The sequence below is a fragment of the Hippoglossus hippoglossus genome, chromosome 24, assembly GCF_009819705.1.
Source record: "Hippoglossus hippoglossus isolate fHipHip1 chromosome 24, fHipHip1.pri, whole genome shotgun sequence".
NCBI classification, from domain to species: domain Eukaryota; kingdom Metazoa; phylum Chordata; class Actinopteri; order Pleuronectiformes; family Pleuronectidae; genus Hippoglossus; species Hippoglossus hippoglossus.
Window position 1 is genome coordinate 2,956,238 of NC_047174.1, and position 18,863 is coordinate 2,975,100.

At 43.7% G+C, this 18,863-nt stretch overlaps 1 protein-coding gene across 3 annotated transcripts in view; it reads left to right on the forward strand.

Moving 5' to 3' along the window:
* The first annotated feature begins 3,970 nt into the window (after positions 1 to 3,970).
* LOC117758370 (E3 ubiquitin-protein ligase TRIM9) overlaps positions 3,971 to 18,863 on the forward strand; it is a 39,520-nt gene continuing 24,627 nt past the window's right edge. For all 3 annotated transcript variants that reach the window (XM_034579986.1, XM_034579983.1, XM_034579985.1), the window contains exon 1: positions 3,971 to 4,878. In XM_034579986.1, the coding sequence (XP_034435877.1) occupies positions 4,045 to 4,878 (834 nt within the window). In that variant the 5' untranslated portion in view covers positions 3,971 to 4,044. The remainder of the gene's footprint in view (positions 4,879 to 18,863) is intronic.

The following is an 18,863-nucleotide window of genomic DNA, read 5'->3' on the forward strand; positions in this document are numbered from 1 at the left end:
GTTGTACCGTTACACACTGAAGACACACAACTCTCCTGCTATAGACACATTCATCACAGCAGCCACAAACAGCACATGTGTAATTAATAACATTAACAATGGCTCAGTTGACAGGAAGCTGCTCCAGTGAGCCTGCATTCACAAAACAAAGACCCAGACTGAGTCCCTGAGTGGGAGTAACGCTGTTGTTCTCTGCTCTGTCAAAGTGTCTGCTGTAAAAAGGGCTTATTACATTTCCACATGTTTATTTTTAATTATATAATAATAAAAAAACCTTTATTTTCTTAACAGAGTTGCCAAGTGCGTAACAGAAATTAAAAATGGAAATTAAAACAGCAATTAAATTAAGAGAAAGACAATAAAACGAGAATGGCATTAAGCCGAGCACGTTCCTCCACCGAGGCCCAGCAGTTCCCTGTATAACCACATTCACATTCAAGAGATCCAGATTTTAATTTCACAAACTCATCGATATTTGTTCCCTAAATGTGGCAGATTTTTAATTTTTCAAGATCCAGGAATTATTCCCTGAATTATGCCCATCTCACAAAGTCAATAGGTCGACTGTTCCTCAGTTTTAGGCTCTTCAGCAAAGACCTGGTCACCTTCAGTCTCCAGATCTGTGAATAACCAGCGGAGCTTCATCCACACATCGAACTGAACACTCAGGCACATAGAGGGAATAATACGTTCTTAATGGAGCTTGGACTGAGGCCTCTCATTGCTTTAAAAGTAGAATTTTAAAATCCATGCAGATGAACTTCACTGTCTTTTTTCATCCCTGTGTATCCATCTACTTTATCTCAATACATTTTTCAAACGTGCATCAGAGCCCTTTTTATTCTCTATCATTCATTATTCTTTATCATTTCCAGATGAGTCACATTAAAGACGTCTTCTCTTTTCATTTTTTTCCAGCAGCCATTTTGACTTGGTCACAGGAGGAAGTCGTTATTTCAGTGCGATGCAGCGAGTGATGTTATTTCACCTGTGATGTGTGATGTGTGATGTGTCCGTTCAACCTGAGATGTTGTGTTTCACATCAGATTTAGTTCTTGATCCTTATTTCATGACTACATTGCCCTCTTGTGGCAGCTTTTAATCAGGAAGTATTGATAAGATGATGTAAATTTTCTTTAATATTTTTGTGAAACAATTATTCTGTTTATAATCATAGTAAAACCTGAGTTTTTAATTATTTATCGCAGTGGCTGTATTTATAAATACTGCTTATGAGTTCTATTGAAGATACAATTCTGACTTCAATCGTCTGACCAGCGACAACCGTTTGTTAGAACCCAGTAAAACCAGTCTGGATCCCGTCACTGAAACAAACAGATGCTCCTCTCTCGCTGTAAAACGGCAACAGGAACTGACGACGCAGATATTTTTAGACGCACGATTGTTCTCTCTGCTTCACAGCTCATCTCGTTATAATCAGTGATGTGATCGAGGGCTCGGGGAAAGCCTCGGGTGAAGTTATCAGCTTATCCTCAGAGAGAGAGAGCGGACAGTGGGCGGGCGGGATTATTCAAGAGGAATTCACTCAGTCAACACATAGAAAATATAGATAGTAACGGTCATGGTTTTATGTCTTGGTCATCAAACATTTAGAACAGCTTGAACTCATCAGTGTTTACCGAAGTGTGAAATTCTCCAGGTTTAACTGATCCACTAATCAATTACTTTTGCATAATTTTCAAAATCAATGGTACAAAAAACTGTACATTTACCATTTTATCTTTGTACTTCCCCTCAACCACATTTTGGACGTAAATATTTTACCCTTTAGTCCACTTTATTTACCTGATAACTTAAGGTACTAATAACTGATTATAATACAAAATGTATTCAACAAATAAAGTATTTCATTGTTTGTTTTATGTTAACATGAGATATAATTTGACTTTATTGATCCGTGGAGGGAAACGACTCAGCAAAGCATTTACAATCAATTCCATTGTTCCAAATTCAAGCTATGCACTCGTGTCAATAATTATAATCCAATAGAACATAGTCTATAGGTGAATGGATTCTGATGAATTGGTAAATACATGTTGGTACTAACACTTTTACTTGCAGCTGAGTATCTGTAGACTGTATTTAGATCTGAGTATCTCTTCCATCTCCTGCTTTTCATTCATTAAAACCTCAAAGTGTAGGATTTTAAATGTTTGTACTGCAGCGCCCCCACTTGGTACTCTCTAGAATCACAAGAATACAAAACAAATCTCTGGATAATTAATGTATCTATCACCATTTGACATATGGAAGTTCTATGCATTTTCTGGCAGAATTGTCTCATTTTACTGCAGAAAAACTTGCTGACACTGTACTTTGAGAATCATCATTCTACACACGATAACCTTAACTTTTAAATTAACAGATAAGCAGCCGAGTCTTGAATTCAGTGAAATCTACAAGAGCCTGTTCAGTGTGTTAGTCTCGTCTGGAGAGACGACTGCGGGGAAGTGAACATGAAATGGGAGGAAGTACAGACTTGTAGTGGATCTTTCAGCACAATGTTTGTAAAACCAACTCCGCCTGTGATGTTAAGAGGACGGTGCTGCTGGGTGTTTGGATTTTCTTCCGGATGCTTCTCACAAAGAGTGCTTCACTTTCAAAAAGCCGTTTCCACTCCAGCAGTGTAACTCGAGCTTTCATGTCCTACAGTGATGATATTAAATGTTCTAAAAGGACGTGTCCTCACAATGAGCGGAGCAAGAGCCTACAGGTGAAGTCGTGCAATGAAAGCAAAGGAAATTGTGTAGATTTTAATGTGTTTTGTGTGTAGATGCACAGTATTCTACAGTATGTGTGAAGACTCCACAGAACACATCTAATTTACAGGTAATTAAACTAACGGGGCTGATAAATGGAAAGCTGTCCCAGTGGGTGTGGATTAAAGCTGCACCCTGAGGGGCCTCAGTCACGGCTGCTGTCTGGTCAATTAGACGCTGAGCTAACACAGAGGGCTGACGTCAAACAACACGAAGGTTAACGGATCCAAAAAACCTTCGCCCACATGAGCATCAGCAAACTCCTCAAGTCACCTGAACTACTGTCTTTTCACTTTTTAACGGTGTCGTGTTGCAAAATGTTACTTGATTCATCTCTGTTTGGTTTGTGTGCTGCGTCTGATCCGTCTCAAGCTGACAGGCAGAACAAATGCAGATAATTAGGTAGTCAGATAAATGATTGTCATTATAATCGCCATGACCACCATTACTCTTGACTCGATGATGGATGATCAGCGCCTCATTGCTTCCTGGACCAACATCACAGGACTTATTCTCCTTCGTTAGATTCCCCTTTGAAATATAATTTAATTTGGAAAAGACTTATTCTGTGTATTGTAATTTACCAGATTTCCATTTTCTTCTACTTAATCATTCTAATGGTTTCTGATTATTTTACAGATCAAACCACCAAACTGTAAATAATTAATGCAACCTCAAACACGTACAATATTAAAACCCTGTCATATGTTAAAGGATGAAGGATATTATCTAAAAAGATTTTCAATTCAGTAAAATGAAATCTTTATAAAGAAATAGAAATAGAAAGGTTTCTACTTTAAATGATTTAAGAGGAATCAAATATAAAGACAGCACTTAATCATCTTTATCTATTCTATTTCTCTTCTGTATATGCATTGATACCAGTAGTTTTACACCCAGTAAGTTTGAAAATAACCAATTTTAGTTCAATAAAATGATGATTAAATGAATATACACACTAAATTTTATTCCCGGCAGCGTGTGTAGGATTTAACATGTGTATAAATGAACAGTTCAGTGAATAAATACAATATAAACAACCCAAAGCCTAATAAATAAAAACACCCAGCCCGGATTCGACCCTGTGAACAAATCATGACAGTGTGGGTGTATCAGAGCCTTTCAATGAACCCGTCACTCACACCACACAGTCCCCGCCCCCCCTGCAGCGCATGCGCACAGCTGCTTGGGGAGCTGTCCGCCTCAGTCGGTGCTGAAGTGTTTTCTCCGGAGCTTCTCCCTCCTCTTCGCCGACACACGCACGATGGAGGAAGAGTTAAAATGTCCCGTGTGCGGTTCCCTGTTCCGGGAGCCCGTCCTGCTGCCGTGCTCCCACAACGTGTGCCTGGCCTGCGCCCGCAACATCACGGTGCAGACCCCGGAGGGAGAGACCCCGGTGCAGAGCCGAGCCTCGGGCAGCTCGGACTACGACTACCTGGACATGGACAAGATGAGTCTGTACAGTGAGACCGACAGCGGGTACGGGTCCTACACCCCGTGTCAGCTCAAGTCCCCCAACGGGGTGCGGGTGTTTCCCCCGTCCGCCGCCCACCGGCACTGCTCGCTCACCTGCCCGCTGTGCCACCGGAGCGTGTCCCTGGACGAGCGGGGGCTCCGGGGCTTCCCTCGGAACCGGCTGCTGGAGGCCATCGTGGCGCGGTACCAGCAGAACCGCGCCGCCGCCGCCGCCGCCGCCGCAGCCTCCTCCTCCTCCACGGCGGTGAAGTGTCAGCTGTGCGACCGCAACCCGGCGGACGCGGCGGTGATGTGCGAGCAGTGCGACGTCTTCTACTGTCACTCCTGCCAGCAGCGGTGCCACCCATCCCGGGGTCCGCTGGCCAAGCACCGCCTGGTGCCGCCGCGGAACCCAGCGGCAGGTGGTGGTGCGGCAGGCGGAGGAGGAGGAGGAGGAGGAACCGGGGGTCAGCAGCCGCCCGCCACCGCGCGGAAACCGGCGACCTGCGTGGACCACGAAGCGGAAAACTTCAGCATGTTCTGCTGCAGCTGCAAAGCTCCGGTGTGCGTCAAGTGTCTGGAGGAAGGGAAACACAACAAGCACGATGTCAAACCACTGGCGGTGATGTGGAAGCAACACAAGGTGAGGTCAACACACACACACACACAAGCACACACACAAACAGACAGACACACAACCGACACTCATTGGCATAATGCATTCCCCAGCCCCTAATCCCAACCAGCCAACTAACTAACTAACCCAAGCCTAAAGCTAATACTAAACATAACCATTAAACCAAGTCTTAACCCTCAGACTGATTTCAGAAAGTTAATCAGAAAGTGAGAAAAGGGCCAAAATGTCCTCATAAGGTCTTCAAATGGTCCTCAGAAATACACCTATACAAGGTTTAACACACACACAGTCGCAGTGTCTCCATGACTTCCGGGGACATTATTATTACATTGATTTCCAACCTTAACCATAGTTACTACTTGTCCTCCCTTAACCCTTAACCTGAAACAAACCTTAGAACGTGTGTTCACCTTAAACTTGAATGATTGACGATAAGGGGACTTACCTTTGACCCCATAAGGAAGACGAGTCAACACAACGTGACGGGTTTGGGCTGCTATTGACTTCCATTCATCCTGGACGGCCTAACCATAACCTTATCACTGACCTTAACCATCACAACTAAATACGTAACCCTTCCCCTAACCAACATGTCCTCACTGTCCCTCTCTCCATAGGGTCTATGCTCAAAATGGTCCTCACAAAGACACAACACACATCCACATAAGGCTCAAAGCCATTTAGGCATCTGTGTGTGTGTGTGTGTGTGTGTGTGTAGCCTGATGTGGCCTCTGTGGAATTGAAAAACCTCGTATCAATCACGCTTCTCATTCTAACCTGCTTGTTTCTTATGGTTATGTAAACGTGTGCTCAGCCATCTCGCCACAAATCCCCCCCAGCATCTCCGTGGTTTCCCTGTAGTCACACGGCTGATCGCGAACGTCGAGGCGTCTGCGGCTGTTTGTGGTGAATTTCAACGGCAGAGGAAGCTGAAGCGTGAGCTGGAAATGTTGATCACAGAAAGCAGGGATGTGTGTGTGGTTGAGTTTCAGTGTATGTGGGGCAAAGCGTAAATTGGAGAACTCAGTGTGAATAATCAGAACTCACGCATAATAAGATAATTACTGTAGGCGCAAAATCCCCTGTGTGTGTGTGTCATTGTTTGTGTGGATACAATGTGAGTCATCACTTGAGTAGGTCACACAAACCCCCGTCTGGCTATTTCACATTTTACCAGCGCACATCTGTGTGTGTGTGTGTGTGTGTGTGTGTGTGTGTGTGTGTGTGTGTGTGTGTGTGTGTGTGTGTGTGTGTGTGTGTGTGTGTGTGTGTGTGTGTGTGTGTGTGTGTGTGTGTGTGTGTGTGTGTGAATAGTGGAGGAGGAAGAGGTCAGTGCTCTTCCTCAGGCAGCAGCAGGACGGGGATAATAATGTTGGTTTAAGTCAGTTACTTTAATCCGCACATGTTAACACGGTTAAAATTAATGTTTTTGGAAGTAAGGTTAGAACAATACCTAATTTAAAAGATTATATATTCACATCACTATCTGAAGTATACTGTATTCATGCCTATTTCATGGTACTTGTACTTTACCTGAGTATTTCCATTTTATGCTGGGTTTATACTTTTCATATCAAGATTTTATGTCAAATTGATAATGACGAATTGATACTTCGTCAGCATTTACTCTCATGCTGATCTTTTCAATCACTGATCAAATTACAGTAATATAAAGTATATATTTGAAATATAACACGCAGAATTGAGGTGAAGTGAGGCTTTGAGTAGTTTTTCTTATGTGAGATTGTGAAAAGGCTTTTCCTCCTTAATGTCATTGTGTTGTGTTCATACTTAAGTAAAACATCTCAGTACTTTTGCTGAACAAAAGCGTGGCACTGCATTTCATAATCTACATTTTGTTTATACTCCTGCCAAATACTTATTTCATGCACGGTTGAGAGCTGCTGCTGCTGAGGTTTGTAGATTAAAACTATTCTGGAGGAAAACAGATTTATCTTATTGTCCATAAGGACTTCAGGGAGTTGATTTACCACGACATGGCTCAACATGAGAGAAGAAGACATAAAAAGGGATCTTGTATCATTGTGTAAGTTTCCTAACTTTGGCTCAGATCGTGGAAAAGGAGGCGAAATGGATGATTTCAATTGTAGTGATTCTAATGTGGAGACATTGTGACAGTATAACAATCTGTCAGCGATTTGTGTATTTAAAGCTGGTGTAGGTATCTATCCATCCATCCATCCATCCATCCATCCATCCATCCATCCATCCATCCATCCATCCATCCGATTGATTGCCTTCTGCTTAACCGGGCTCGGGTCATACAGGAAGTAGGGTATTCCCGGCGTCCTGTCCCTCCCGAGACATTCCCCCCCGCCAGATGGGAGATGTAAACATGTCAGTGAGTCCTGGGTCTTTCTGACGAGATTTCTCACTCGTGAACAAGAAGAAGACCCTGAGATACTTAAACTCCTTCATCTCAGGGTCCATAATAACCTTTCAGCATCATGTAAATCAAGCGATCTGAGAGGAAACTAGACTTCTGCACTTCCTCCAGGCTCTGATTCTAGCCACGGGGAAATCTGGCCCGGGACGGGAGTCTTCGACCAATCACAGGGCAGTTCAGAGAGGGGGGTGCTCCTATTGGCTGCTCGTGCCAGTCCCCGTGGTGGAAAGCCTGCCCTGAATCAATGGCAGAAGATGCCACAGGCAAAGGTCACTGTTCCAGCAACTGCTTCCACTGAAAAACAACCTGACAGAGGAATTATAGAAATATGAGATACACAATGATACAATGAACAAGCAGAATGTTTAGATGTTTGAAACCAGTTGACGTACGAAGGAGTCGTTGGCGACCGAAGCCCAAAAATTGCAGGAAAAGTTGAAATTTTTCAAGAGGAAGTTGGAAAATGAAAAGTATGAATGTTTGGAACGAGCTGAAGCTTTTGATGTTTGAATGGTTGAAAAAGGCAGAAATAAAGATGATAAAGAAACAATAGCATGAAAATCTGTCTACTGGAGCAAAATGTGGCTGAATCACTGTTTTTCCGTCCGGACTCGTTCCTCCTCGATTCCCCTCGCCTGCCAAACATCTCCTTCCTGTTTCATTAAAGGATGATTAAAGTGATTTTATGATTTAATTCATTTTTTAATGACTCTTTCATTAATTGGAAGGATAAGCCTGCTCCAGGGGTCAATTCAGGTTCACTCTCCCCAGTGGGACCTGATTTATCCGTCTTTTGTAAAAACATTCCTCTGTGAAGTGGATGAAAATAGAAGATTTTACTTGTTTTTTTTGTATTTTTTTGCTTTTCCGACCATTTATAACTGAAGAAAAACCCAGATTTGATTGCACAGCGTTGCAATGCATTAAATCTTTACACTTTTTTAAAAATTAAACTACCTTTATTAACATATTGATGATAGTGGTTAAAAGAGAACTCCCTGGGGCCAGAAAGCAAAAGGGTTTAAGTGAAAACTATTCGCAGCTGCAGGTCCAGTCAGAGTCTGATATTGTATAATCCTCGTCTGCTTCCTGTGTTAAATAAAACACTTCATAAGGCCGTCGTCATCGCGATCGTCCTCACACCCACACCTCATACATGTAAATGAAAAGCCATTTTCGTCCGTCTCCTGCTAAGTGGGTCATTGGGACTAATCTCCGCGTCTGTGTCTCTTGGTTTTTGTGAGATTCGACGCCTCCAGTCATCCCATTCATCATTTATCCATCAACACATCTCAGACTCTCTCTCTCTCTTCTTGTCCTGCTTATCGTTCACCTTTTGTGTGCATGTGTCTTTCTTTACCTCCGTCTCTTATCATCACTCCCTCCTCCCCTTCATTCACCCCTCCCTTGTGTTCTCCTGCCCTTCCTCCATCTTTCCCCCTCTCCCCCTGTCCCATAAATGGACCGTGAAAATCCCATCAGAGTGCAGGAGCGCGAGGGCGTTGATAAGTGATGAGTGAGTGGATGAATAAGAGATGGCCGCCACTTAGTTAATATGGTGTCCTGCTTGTTGAGGGGAGATCAATGATTGTCTGTCTTCGTCCTCTTGCCCGCGCTTGCACTCGACACAGGCAACAGACGTCACGTTGCAGAGCTGTTGAGTTTCTGAAACGTTGCTCGGTGAGGTCAGTACTGCAGAGCTGGTGTTTGAGGTGTTTTTATGTCTTATCTGCTCCAGCGTAGCTTCATCTTGCTTCCTCCTTCTCCCAGTCCTCTACGTCTTCTTGCATTTATTGAAAACAAGTGGCCTCTCCTTCTGTGTGCACTTTCTTTTCTCAGGAAGGACCAGATATAAACAGAAAACTTACAACTGTATATACTGACAGTAAATTAATCAGCAATGATTTGGATTATTGAAAACGTACCAAACACTCACTGGTTCCAGCTTCTTAAATGTGTTGGTTTGATGCTTTTCCTTGTTGTGAATGATAGTAAATTGAATATGTTTGGATTTTGAATTGTTGATCTGACGTGAGCGCGAGGAGCTGAAAATCTAAGCAGAACTGAAAGCATTACAAAATCTGAACTTGAGATCAATAAGTCCTGCTCTCAAACTGAAAGACCAAAAACAACAAGGTTTGCTGATGAGGTCTCTCAGGGAGTCAGAGGACTGTTTGTCAGGTTTGATTGAATTCAGAAGATCACTGTCCAACAGGAAGAGTCGAGATATCAACACCCAAAGTGAAAACATTCACACATTCAAAGGAAATAAGGTTCCCAGGGGGAAGCGGACTTGATGGCCACTGCAGTGTGTTTGCAGTAGTTTGAATCCTGTCGGTTTATCTAAAAGCATCTAAATGGATCCTCACCACAGAGGGATACAGAGAAGCTGCTGTGCAGGAAGAACTTTCACTACAGGAAGACACACTGATCCAGTTTCCTCTAATCAGTCGAGCAGAAAACACACTGTCTATTTAAAGCACATGCACACGTGCACGTGTGACCCAGCTCCATGCAGTGAAGAGCTCTTGGCTCTGGCTCTGCTCTTAGTTAAATATTAAAACGCACAAATGCAGAGTTGCTGCTTCTGCCGCTGCTCTGAGTGGTTCAGTGTTTGCAGAGTCATCGTAATTATATACGATGACTATAATTATATATATTTATATTTTAGATTTGAAATGGGACAGTTATGAGTTTTCTTTAACCATAAAAATGAGAAATATTCAGCATCATTTAAAGTCTTAAGATCAGAGGATGAATCAAAGCAATTCATCTCTCAGAGCAGGTTTACAGAACGTATTCTACGAGGAGGGATGTTCCTGCGTAGGATGTTTAAATTTGAGTGATTTTGAGCTGCGTTGTCATGTCTCTGCTTCCTTTTCCTTCTGATTATGTTCTTTATATTCTGCTGGGGTTTGTTCTCGAGTTTCTCAACCATCTTAAGATTGTTATCTAGTTTTGTAGACAGTGAAACAGCTGTTTCTGTTGTTGCTGTTGTCAGTTTTCTGACGTTCAGCTTTACATACGTCCACATTCACTCTTTTCTCTTCCAGTCACCAGCTCATGTTTCTGCGTCTGGTTTATAATATGTCTCACAGGTCGTTGGTTTGTTTAGTTGTAGTAATTTCTCCTTCATATTCGGAATCATTGTTTTGTTTCAGTCACACAAAATATTTGAATCCAAATGAATCATCACACGTGGATCAAAATGACTTGGAATTGATATTTAATCATATCAGATGAACCAGTTGTCGTCTATTGTTGAAAACAAACTTCTGTTTGTTCCTGATTGGGTTGAAATATTAGATTTGACTGTGTTTTGAACAAATTGCCACCAGACGTTCTCAACCTGTTTATGAGCTCTTCATTCATTAAAAAAAATGTGTTGCCTCTGAACATAATCCAGCCACTCACGGCATTTCCTACAAAACATATCTGTTGCCTCAGTTTAGCTGAATGGAAACAAATGAATTCTTAGCAGATGGGATGCAGGAAAAAACAACATCTTTGATTTAAGTGATTTGTGAAACTGGGCGATCTCAGATGCTGTGCACGTTTGGGGAGACATGCGTAATTTCTAGATGTCCGGTGTAATGTCTAGTTTTAGGTTGTGCTTCAGATTAGGGAATTAGGGAGAAGTGAATTCTCAGAGGATGCAATGCAACAACAAATAACATGTAAGTGGTAAATGATCACTTCGGATCTTAGTCTCAAATTAAAACGTTAACGCAGCTTCACCAACTGAGTGTGAGAGGCAGAGGAAGGCAGATGGTCAGAGGGTGTGTGTCTCTCAATAAAACTGCAGTTGATGAAGATTATTTCTGGTGTAGTAACACGACTCCCGGCTGTTACCCGGGTAATGAGAAGGCTGTACACACATGTTCCTCTGCAACATGTGCAGGACGTCACATGACACCACAGGTTTGTGTTGATACCGGTGGATGTTTGTCACATGATGAAGACCTTGTGGATCCTCCTCCTTTCTTATTTACCACAGCTCGTGCTGAACTGTGATCCACTGACTCGGTTCTGTCGTTGAAAACATGAGGAAAGAAACTGAATAATCAGGATTTAATCAGTCTCCTCTCTGCTGTGGCGTTTACCTGCGGTGTCGTGGTTTCGTTAAATCTCTCGATATAAATCATTCACACTCACTGGCAGCGTCGTCTTCGCCAGAATCGTCGGTTTGCCTCTTGTTCCTTCATCTAATATTGACAGTTAACACTTTGTCTCGCTTGTCTCTCGTCCGCCGGGACTCTGACAAAACGTTTTGACAAGCACGTTGCTATCGGTGCCGCCTGTTTGTTGTGAACTGAGCTGCCGTCTATTTCTGCCCATGAAGCTTTTATGTGGATCAAAAACACGATCGTACGATGTATAGAATATCTGTATCAATTAAAATATCTATATGTGCCAACCTTTTTTACACTGTATTACTATTTGTTATTATGATTATTTTCACACATCTTATCTTATTTGATCTATTTATCTATTTGAATTAGCATCAACTTTACAGAATTCACTAGGTGAAAATTAATATCTTTGGATTTTGGACTGTTGGTCAGAACGTCGGCTTTCATTTCTTAGAGGAAATGATGAATCAGTTAATTTGATGGTGGATCAATCGATCATGAGAAGAACAGTTGCAGCCCGAGTTAGAATGAGAGTTGAAATCTATTCTCACATTTCTGTCTCATTTACGACGCCTAACAAAGCCAAGCGAGAGTCTCAGGAACATTAGAGCATTAAACCTTTTATTGTAATAACACAGGTTAGAATTATGAACCTGGATATGAGCAGAATCTCATTTAAGTGTCTTCTATTATAGAAATAAACAGCTTGTGTTTTCAGTACATACTTAAACATGTGTTATGGTCATTTTATGCTGTGCAGCCGGGAACATCTATGGTTTAATGTCGGCACCAAGTAACCTCATGTGATGTGAGGACCAAACGCTGCACTGACTTTGCTAGTGTCCCTCTATCTAATAATGAATAGATCCTCTGAAAGGGAACTCGGGGCCTCGGGCCACGTTACGAGAAAGTACACGACACTTTTATCAGCAGAAGACGGAGCTTTCATCTCTGTTACTGGGGTAATTTAGATGCAGCGCAGAGCGGAGCCGACTGGCCGAGCGCGGCTGTCGTCATCCCAGATGCCAGCTCGCCGACCATGACAAGTCATCCTCGCTCTGCTCTGTCCTCAGGCCCAGCAGCGCGCACACACACACACAGACACACACACACACACACACACACACACACACACACACACACACACACCCACACACACACACACAGACACACACACACACACACACACACACACACACACACACACACACACACACACACACACACACACACACACACACGATGCACAATGCTTGTAAGGACACTCTTGGCTTACATCGTTACTCTGATGGCATGTTTGAAGTCTGATGATAAATTAAAAAACTCTATTAACCTTAATTATGTCCCAGATGTTTCTCCTATTAAAACTGATATTCTGTTTATTTCCATCTCAGCGTCTCATTCATGGCAACACGTTGTCTTCATTCAGGTTCCAGCCGCCTTTATTTATTAAATATTTATTAAATGTGGCTTTGAGGAAGGAGGAAAAAGGTCAAATCTCACTGATGTAAAAAGGAATTGATCAGTTGCAGTTAGATTTGGTAGAAACGGCTCTTTTACATATATTCATTCATTTGGCAGATGCTTCTTTCTGAAGTCCAGCAGCCACATGCATGAAGCTGCTGCATCTACTGGAAACTGCATGTGCACACTCAAAGGGGCTCTGCTCTATGGGAGAGTGTGTTTCAAGGTACTTCGGGGGGGGCCCCAGGCTAAAGGGACCATCCCAGGCACATCATGCACAGACGATCAAGCCTTCAACTAAACCTCTAGTACTTAGTGAAAAGCTAGTGGAGTGGGGGGGTCTCAGAGCATAGTGTCTCCTGCGATCAGAGAACGTGAGGGGGGGTTCTCACAAGATTGTCGTAGCTGTGGACTGATGTAATCATCCTTCCTCGGGGCCCCCCCTCTCAGCTTAGGGCTCCAGGCAACTGCCCGCTTTGCCTTTTTACCTTGTGGCGACAGCCTCCATTGAAAATCCATTTTAGCTGCAGCGATGATGAAACTTCACTCGTCCTCGGTTGTGTTTGAAGATGACGAGTCTGAAAATGGAATAAAATCCACGAAGGCTCAACAGACTTGTCCTCACCATCGCTCGAGGCTATAACAGCTCGAGGCTGCATCGGCTGCTACCTGCTCGTGAATCACTGGTCACAATGTCAGCCTGAGAGCTGCCCTGTGGTGAGTTGTTGGGTTTTGACGCGGGAGAAGATGTGTGGAACGAGCACGACCACGATTTCTGACAGCGTTATCAAATCTTAAATTGGTCGGGTACGGGTTAGGAAGGGTGCAGCATGAGGAATTCTAACCCTCAAACAAAAGGTCCACCCTCCAGGTTCTGGTCCCCTCACGGGAGACGAGCCCCCTGAATGAAAAGTGTGTTTGCAGATTTCTGTCCTCGCAGCGTCACGACTACACAAACATACACAGCGTGACATGATTTAACTCAAGGCAGTGCTGCTGGACTCGAAGCACTGAATGTAGGTTAATGCACACTTTACTTCACTTTGTCTCCTCTGGCTGCAGCAGACATCCTCTGCAGAGAGGGATTCAGGCTGTGTGTGTGTGTGTGTGTGTGTGTGTGTGTGTGTGTGTGTGTGTGTGTGTGTGTGTGTGTGTGTGTGTGTGTGTGTGTGAGTGTGAGTGAGTGTGTGTGTAGGTGTAGCTGTCCCACTATAGTGCAGTGTGTGTGTGTGTGTGTGTGTGTGTGTGTGTGTGTGTGTGTGTGTGTGTGTGTGTGTGTGTGTGTGTGTGTGTGTGTGTGTGTGTGTGTGTGTGTGTAGCTGTCCCACTATAGTGCAGTGTGTCTGTGTGTGTGTCTGTGTGTGTCTCTGTGAGTATTTGTGATCTATTTTTGGTAACCAGTCAGAGCTAATGCCAGACCTCTGCGGAGAGCCTGGACATCCTATAGTGGAACAATGAGCATTGTTACCATGGTTACAAGCGGCCGCTCATTCATCAGGAGGCCCAGTGAGTGTGTGATGTCTCCGGATGAGGCCTGTGCACGTGCCAGCGTCTATTTGTCAGCTCCAGGAACGTTTTCTGTCACGTGGGAGCGAAGGAATCTTCACACAGTAAACTACGCAGTTTCCCATGATGATAAGAAACAGATTCATCTTCCTCAACGAAGCTAATCTGCGCTTGTTTCATGACAATCACGCCCTCGGCGGTTTACCTATGCTCTGCATTCATTAGTGTGGAAGATGCCCTGATCAATTATTGAGGAGAGGGACTGCTCCCCTTTGCTCCGCTGCACTGTTGTTGCCTCCCTCTCCTCTGAAGCTACCCCCCCCGCGAGGAAAAAGTCAGGCTGATAAAACGATGCTAGCTTCCTCCTCTTGGAGCTCGTTCCGCCAACTCTGGCTGTGACCACTGATCCCAGCCACGGTTTATCTAAGACGAGCGGGCAGGGATTTATTTTGTGCTGCGGTTGGCCGGCAAACTGTGAAACGTCTCATCACAGGAGAAGAAGTGGCTTTATTCTTCCGTGATCCTGCTTCTGATTTACTGATGAACCGGTTAAACTTCACACATTACTTATACAACATGAAGGGGCAGGCGCAGTCAGTTAAAAAGTTTATGACTCTGTCACACGCGCTGACTCTCGGGTTGTGAAATACGCTTTGCAAATCAATATCTGCACCAGCAGGAGCGTAAATTAACACTTCCTCTCTGCACAGTAGCACCGGACACGTTTGGGCGCTGAACCTTACACCATAAATATTGATGGTTTGCATATAGATGCCGAAAAAGCTCCATGCAGCAGTTTTTACAGAATTGAAGCTCAGCTCCACATAGTGGTTCTGTTTTCTGGTCATTTTACACTTTGGGTCAGATTGTTTTTTTTATTAACGCTTTAAAGTTCAGTGAAGCTCGACTCACGACTCAGAACCTGAACCGGAGAATCAGTCGTCGTTGACATTGCTGCTGCAGAGCGCCGGTCGCCTCGTTATTCATATTATTCGTTATATATATATCTGCATCCAAATTGCATCAAATTTGAATCTGCACTTCTTTTAACCCTGAACAATAGACCTGCCAAGAGTGAAGCCGATAAGATGAACAGTCGTGGAGATATACGAGCCACATACAGACACACAGATTCATGGAATTAGTGAATTTGATCTTTTAATTCAAAGCTTATTTTAGTAAAATACAAGTGATTGCTTGATTAGTGAGGGAAATGTTGATGAACTGTGGTGAAATCTCATGTGAATTCAGTCATATAAACTAATTGTGCTATTTATTTACGGTGCAGTCCGGTTTAAATGTGATATTAAACATCCTGCACTAAATAACAGACATAAACCTGTTTGTTATTCACTTCTCTCCAGGTAGGACTGAAGCTGTTGTGTAGCACTTCAATTGTGTATTAGTACTTCGTTGTGTAGCTGAGCAGCAGAGGATTGGTAGATGGTGGGCGAGAGGATGAGGAGGAGGAGGAGGAGGAGGAGGAGGAGGAGGAGGAAGGGGAGAGGAGATTGGTTTTGACCTCCACCAGATGTGAAACGCTAATTCTTTAGCACAACTGGCTGATTGTTCTGCTGCAGCCCTTCCATATTGTACGTGGACATTGTGCACGAAGCTACAGTTTGAATTTATAAACACATTTAAATCAGTTTTAATGGGAATCATTGCTTTGGAAACACAATTATACAAACATCTGGTGACTGGTTGTTATTTTCTCGTGGTCAACTCTGTTTCTATGTCTCTCGTGATGATTTTGAATTTTCAGGTGAATGCATGAACGGGATTATTTCCCATTCCTCTGCAGCTCTTCTCTCCCACAAAGCAGCGCGAGCTATTTCTGTTCTACTTTTGTGTTTCCACCGGTGCATGCACACGGGAGCAGACTCGTTAAAATATGAAAACACGGAGGAGGAGGAGGAGGAGGTGAAAAAAAAAATATTTTTACACATCAATGTGGAGTAAATCTTTGACAGACAGTGAGCGAGCACGATGACGAGCAGAGAGGAGGATGTGGAGGCGGCTGTAACAGGAAGTGACTCTCACCCTGCAGTCTGCCAACACTGCTGCTCGGCTCTGCGTGGTTTCACTGCATCTTTTCTTTCACTGGATGATGGATTTCTCAGGACCTGAGCCGCACGTGAACCAAACGTGCATTTTCATTTACGGAGCTTCACTCTGTGTTTACGTCTGAGGACTCTGCAGCACAGGGAGGTCCATTCTCTGTCAGGGGAAGCTCGGGGAAGGTGGAAGCTTGCTTACTCGTGCACGGCTGAACCCTGTTTACACGTTTCTATACGTCATTAAAGTTTAAAGATATCAGAACCCGTTGAAACCTGCTGTTGAGGAGGAGAAATGTATGAGTGAATGAAACCAGAGGACGTAAAGGCTTATAAATGCAAACGAGATGGGAGGGGGGGGTGAAGGATTGGGTTCAGCCCCTCCTCCCGCTCTCTCAATGTCCCATGGGAATAATTTTGACAAGGTCAATGCCACCAGCAGCCAATCACCGGGTGTCAGCCCCCCCCCCCCCACACACACACTGTCTCTCTCTCTCTGCGAAAAACGTTGTTTCCAAAAGTAAAATTTAAAATGTATGCAACCGAAAACGTGTCTGAAATATTTTGGACCTCAACTCTCCCCGTCTCGCTGTTATCAGCCGCCTCCTCATTGAAAACCACTGGATCTTTAACCTGAGGTGTTTCCAGCTGTGACCTAAATACAGATGAGCTGTTGGAGCCGTGTGAGAATTACACATTCGCTGATAACGTCTTGTGGAAATGATTTTTTTAAACACAGGATGAATGTCAACATTTTACTCATCTGCCTCGGCTGCACGACCTGGACTGGTTTCTGATTTACACATTTTCTGAGGGGTCACAACTAATTTGATGGATTTACGTCCAAGCCACTGAGGTACATTTTACAGGAAGTGAAAAGGAAAACAGTTTTTTGATGTGTAAGGAAATAAAAAGATTACTGCAGGACAGGATTACAACTTGAAAGATACTTTTTGTTTGTTGTTGCAGTACTTTAATATATTCACTCTGTTTTCACTGACTAAGTCAAATCTACGTAGGCGACAAATTCAAAAGCTGGTTTCTTGTTTTTTTCCGTTTGATGTCCCGGCCGATGTCCCGGTTCCAGTGGACTCGGAGCGCAGCGTTAATCTTTGCTCGACTTATTTGCACAGTCGGTTGCTAGAAACTGGAAATGGAGACGTTATTATGGTGATGCTTGTTTTATTCAACAATACGCTGGCAGACTTCAAAGAAAAGCGTCACTTTTAAAGACCTCATTTCCCTTCTCCTCTTCCTCTTCCTCTTCCTCTTCTTCTTCCTCTTCCTCTCAGTATTTGATTCATTACCCTCATCGCACCTTATCAGTCTCATCCCCTTTTCTGTGTTCGGTCTGGAGCAGCTGAAAACTAATGTCATCCTCCCTTTAACATCCATCATCCTTTACGTTAAAGATTAAAACCACCCTCAGCAGGATTAGCGACTATATTAGCCATATTATCACTGAGTCTGTTTTTAATGGAGCGTATCTCCACTGACGGATCCAAGGTTGGAAAGTCTTTCTTTCCGGACTTTCCTCCAAGTTCCTCTCGCCTCCTGACTCTGTTTTCCTGCAGCATCCTGCGATGTGCTGAGCCGAACCTGCACAGCTGCGCCTCCATGAATGTCACAGCTCGCCGTGAATGTCACAGACCGAACAAATAACTCCTCCGTCGCTCCCATAATAAGATAATGGGATAATAGCACTTGTCTCTGAGAGGTGTGCTGAAGGGTGCTCACAATGGGGGGTGAAAAAGAAAAATGGCACTCCCCCGTCTGTTGGAGTAATAAGGAGAAAGAAAAAGGTCAAGGAGAGAGGAACAAAAGGAACAAAGGAGCAGAGAGATTGGATTCGTGGACGTTAAAGCTCCGCAGGTGCGTCGATGCTGCTTGAGATGAATCCTGCTTCTTATCGTGTCGTGTTATTTTTCAGTTTCCTTCTCCCCTCCGTGACTTTTCTCTTTTGCTCCACATCTCTTCGCTGTCTCCCTGCCCACTGGTCCTTCTCCCGCAGGGCAGACGAGTCACACTTCAACACTGTGGTACGGTTTCCCTGGAGTCTGAGGGTTGACACATCGGGACCGCGGCCAAATTTAGACATGGCAGTGATTCAGCCTTTGGATGAGTGGGACTCTTTCAACTGGTGTCTTCATGCCTCGAGATAACGATTCTTACGAAACGTTGTTACTTTTCATTGTCGTTGTCGGAGCAGTTCATTTTGGGAGTTGAGCAAATCTTGTTGGGCCAAATCAAGGCCCAACATTCCCATAATGAAAACACACTTAATTCCACCAGTGCCACGTTTTGTGTGGATCATCACCAAATATCACACTTAGAAACATCAGGAAATTGTCAAAAATCCATATCTCACAAAGTTAAATAAAGGGAACCGAATTCAGATCTGCACCACAGATTTAACGGCTTCTT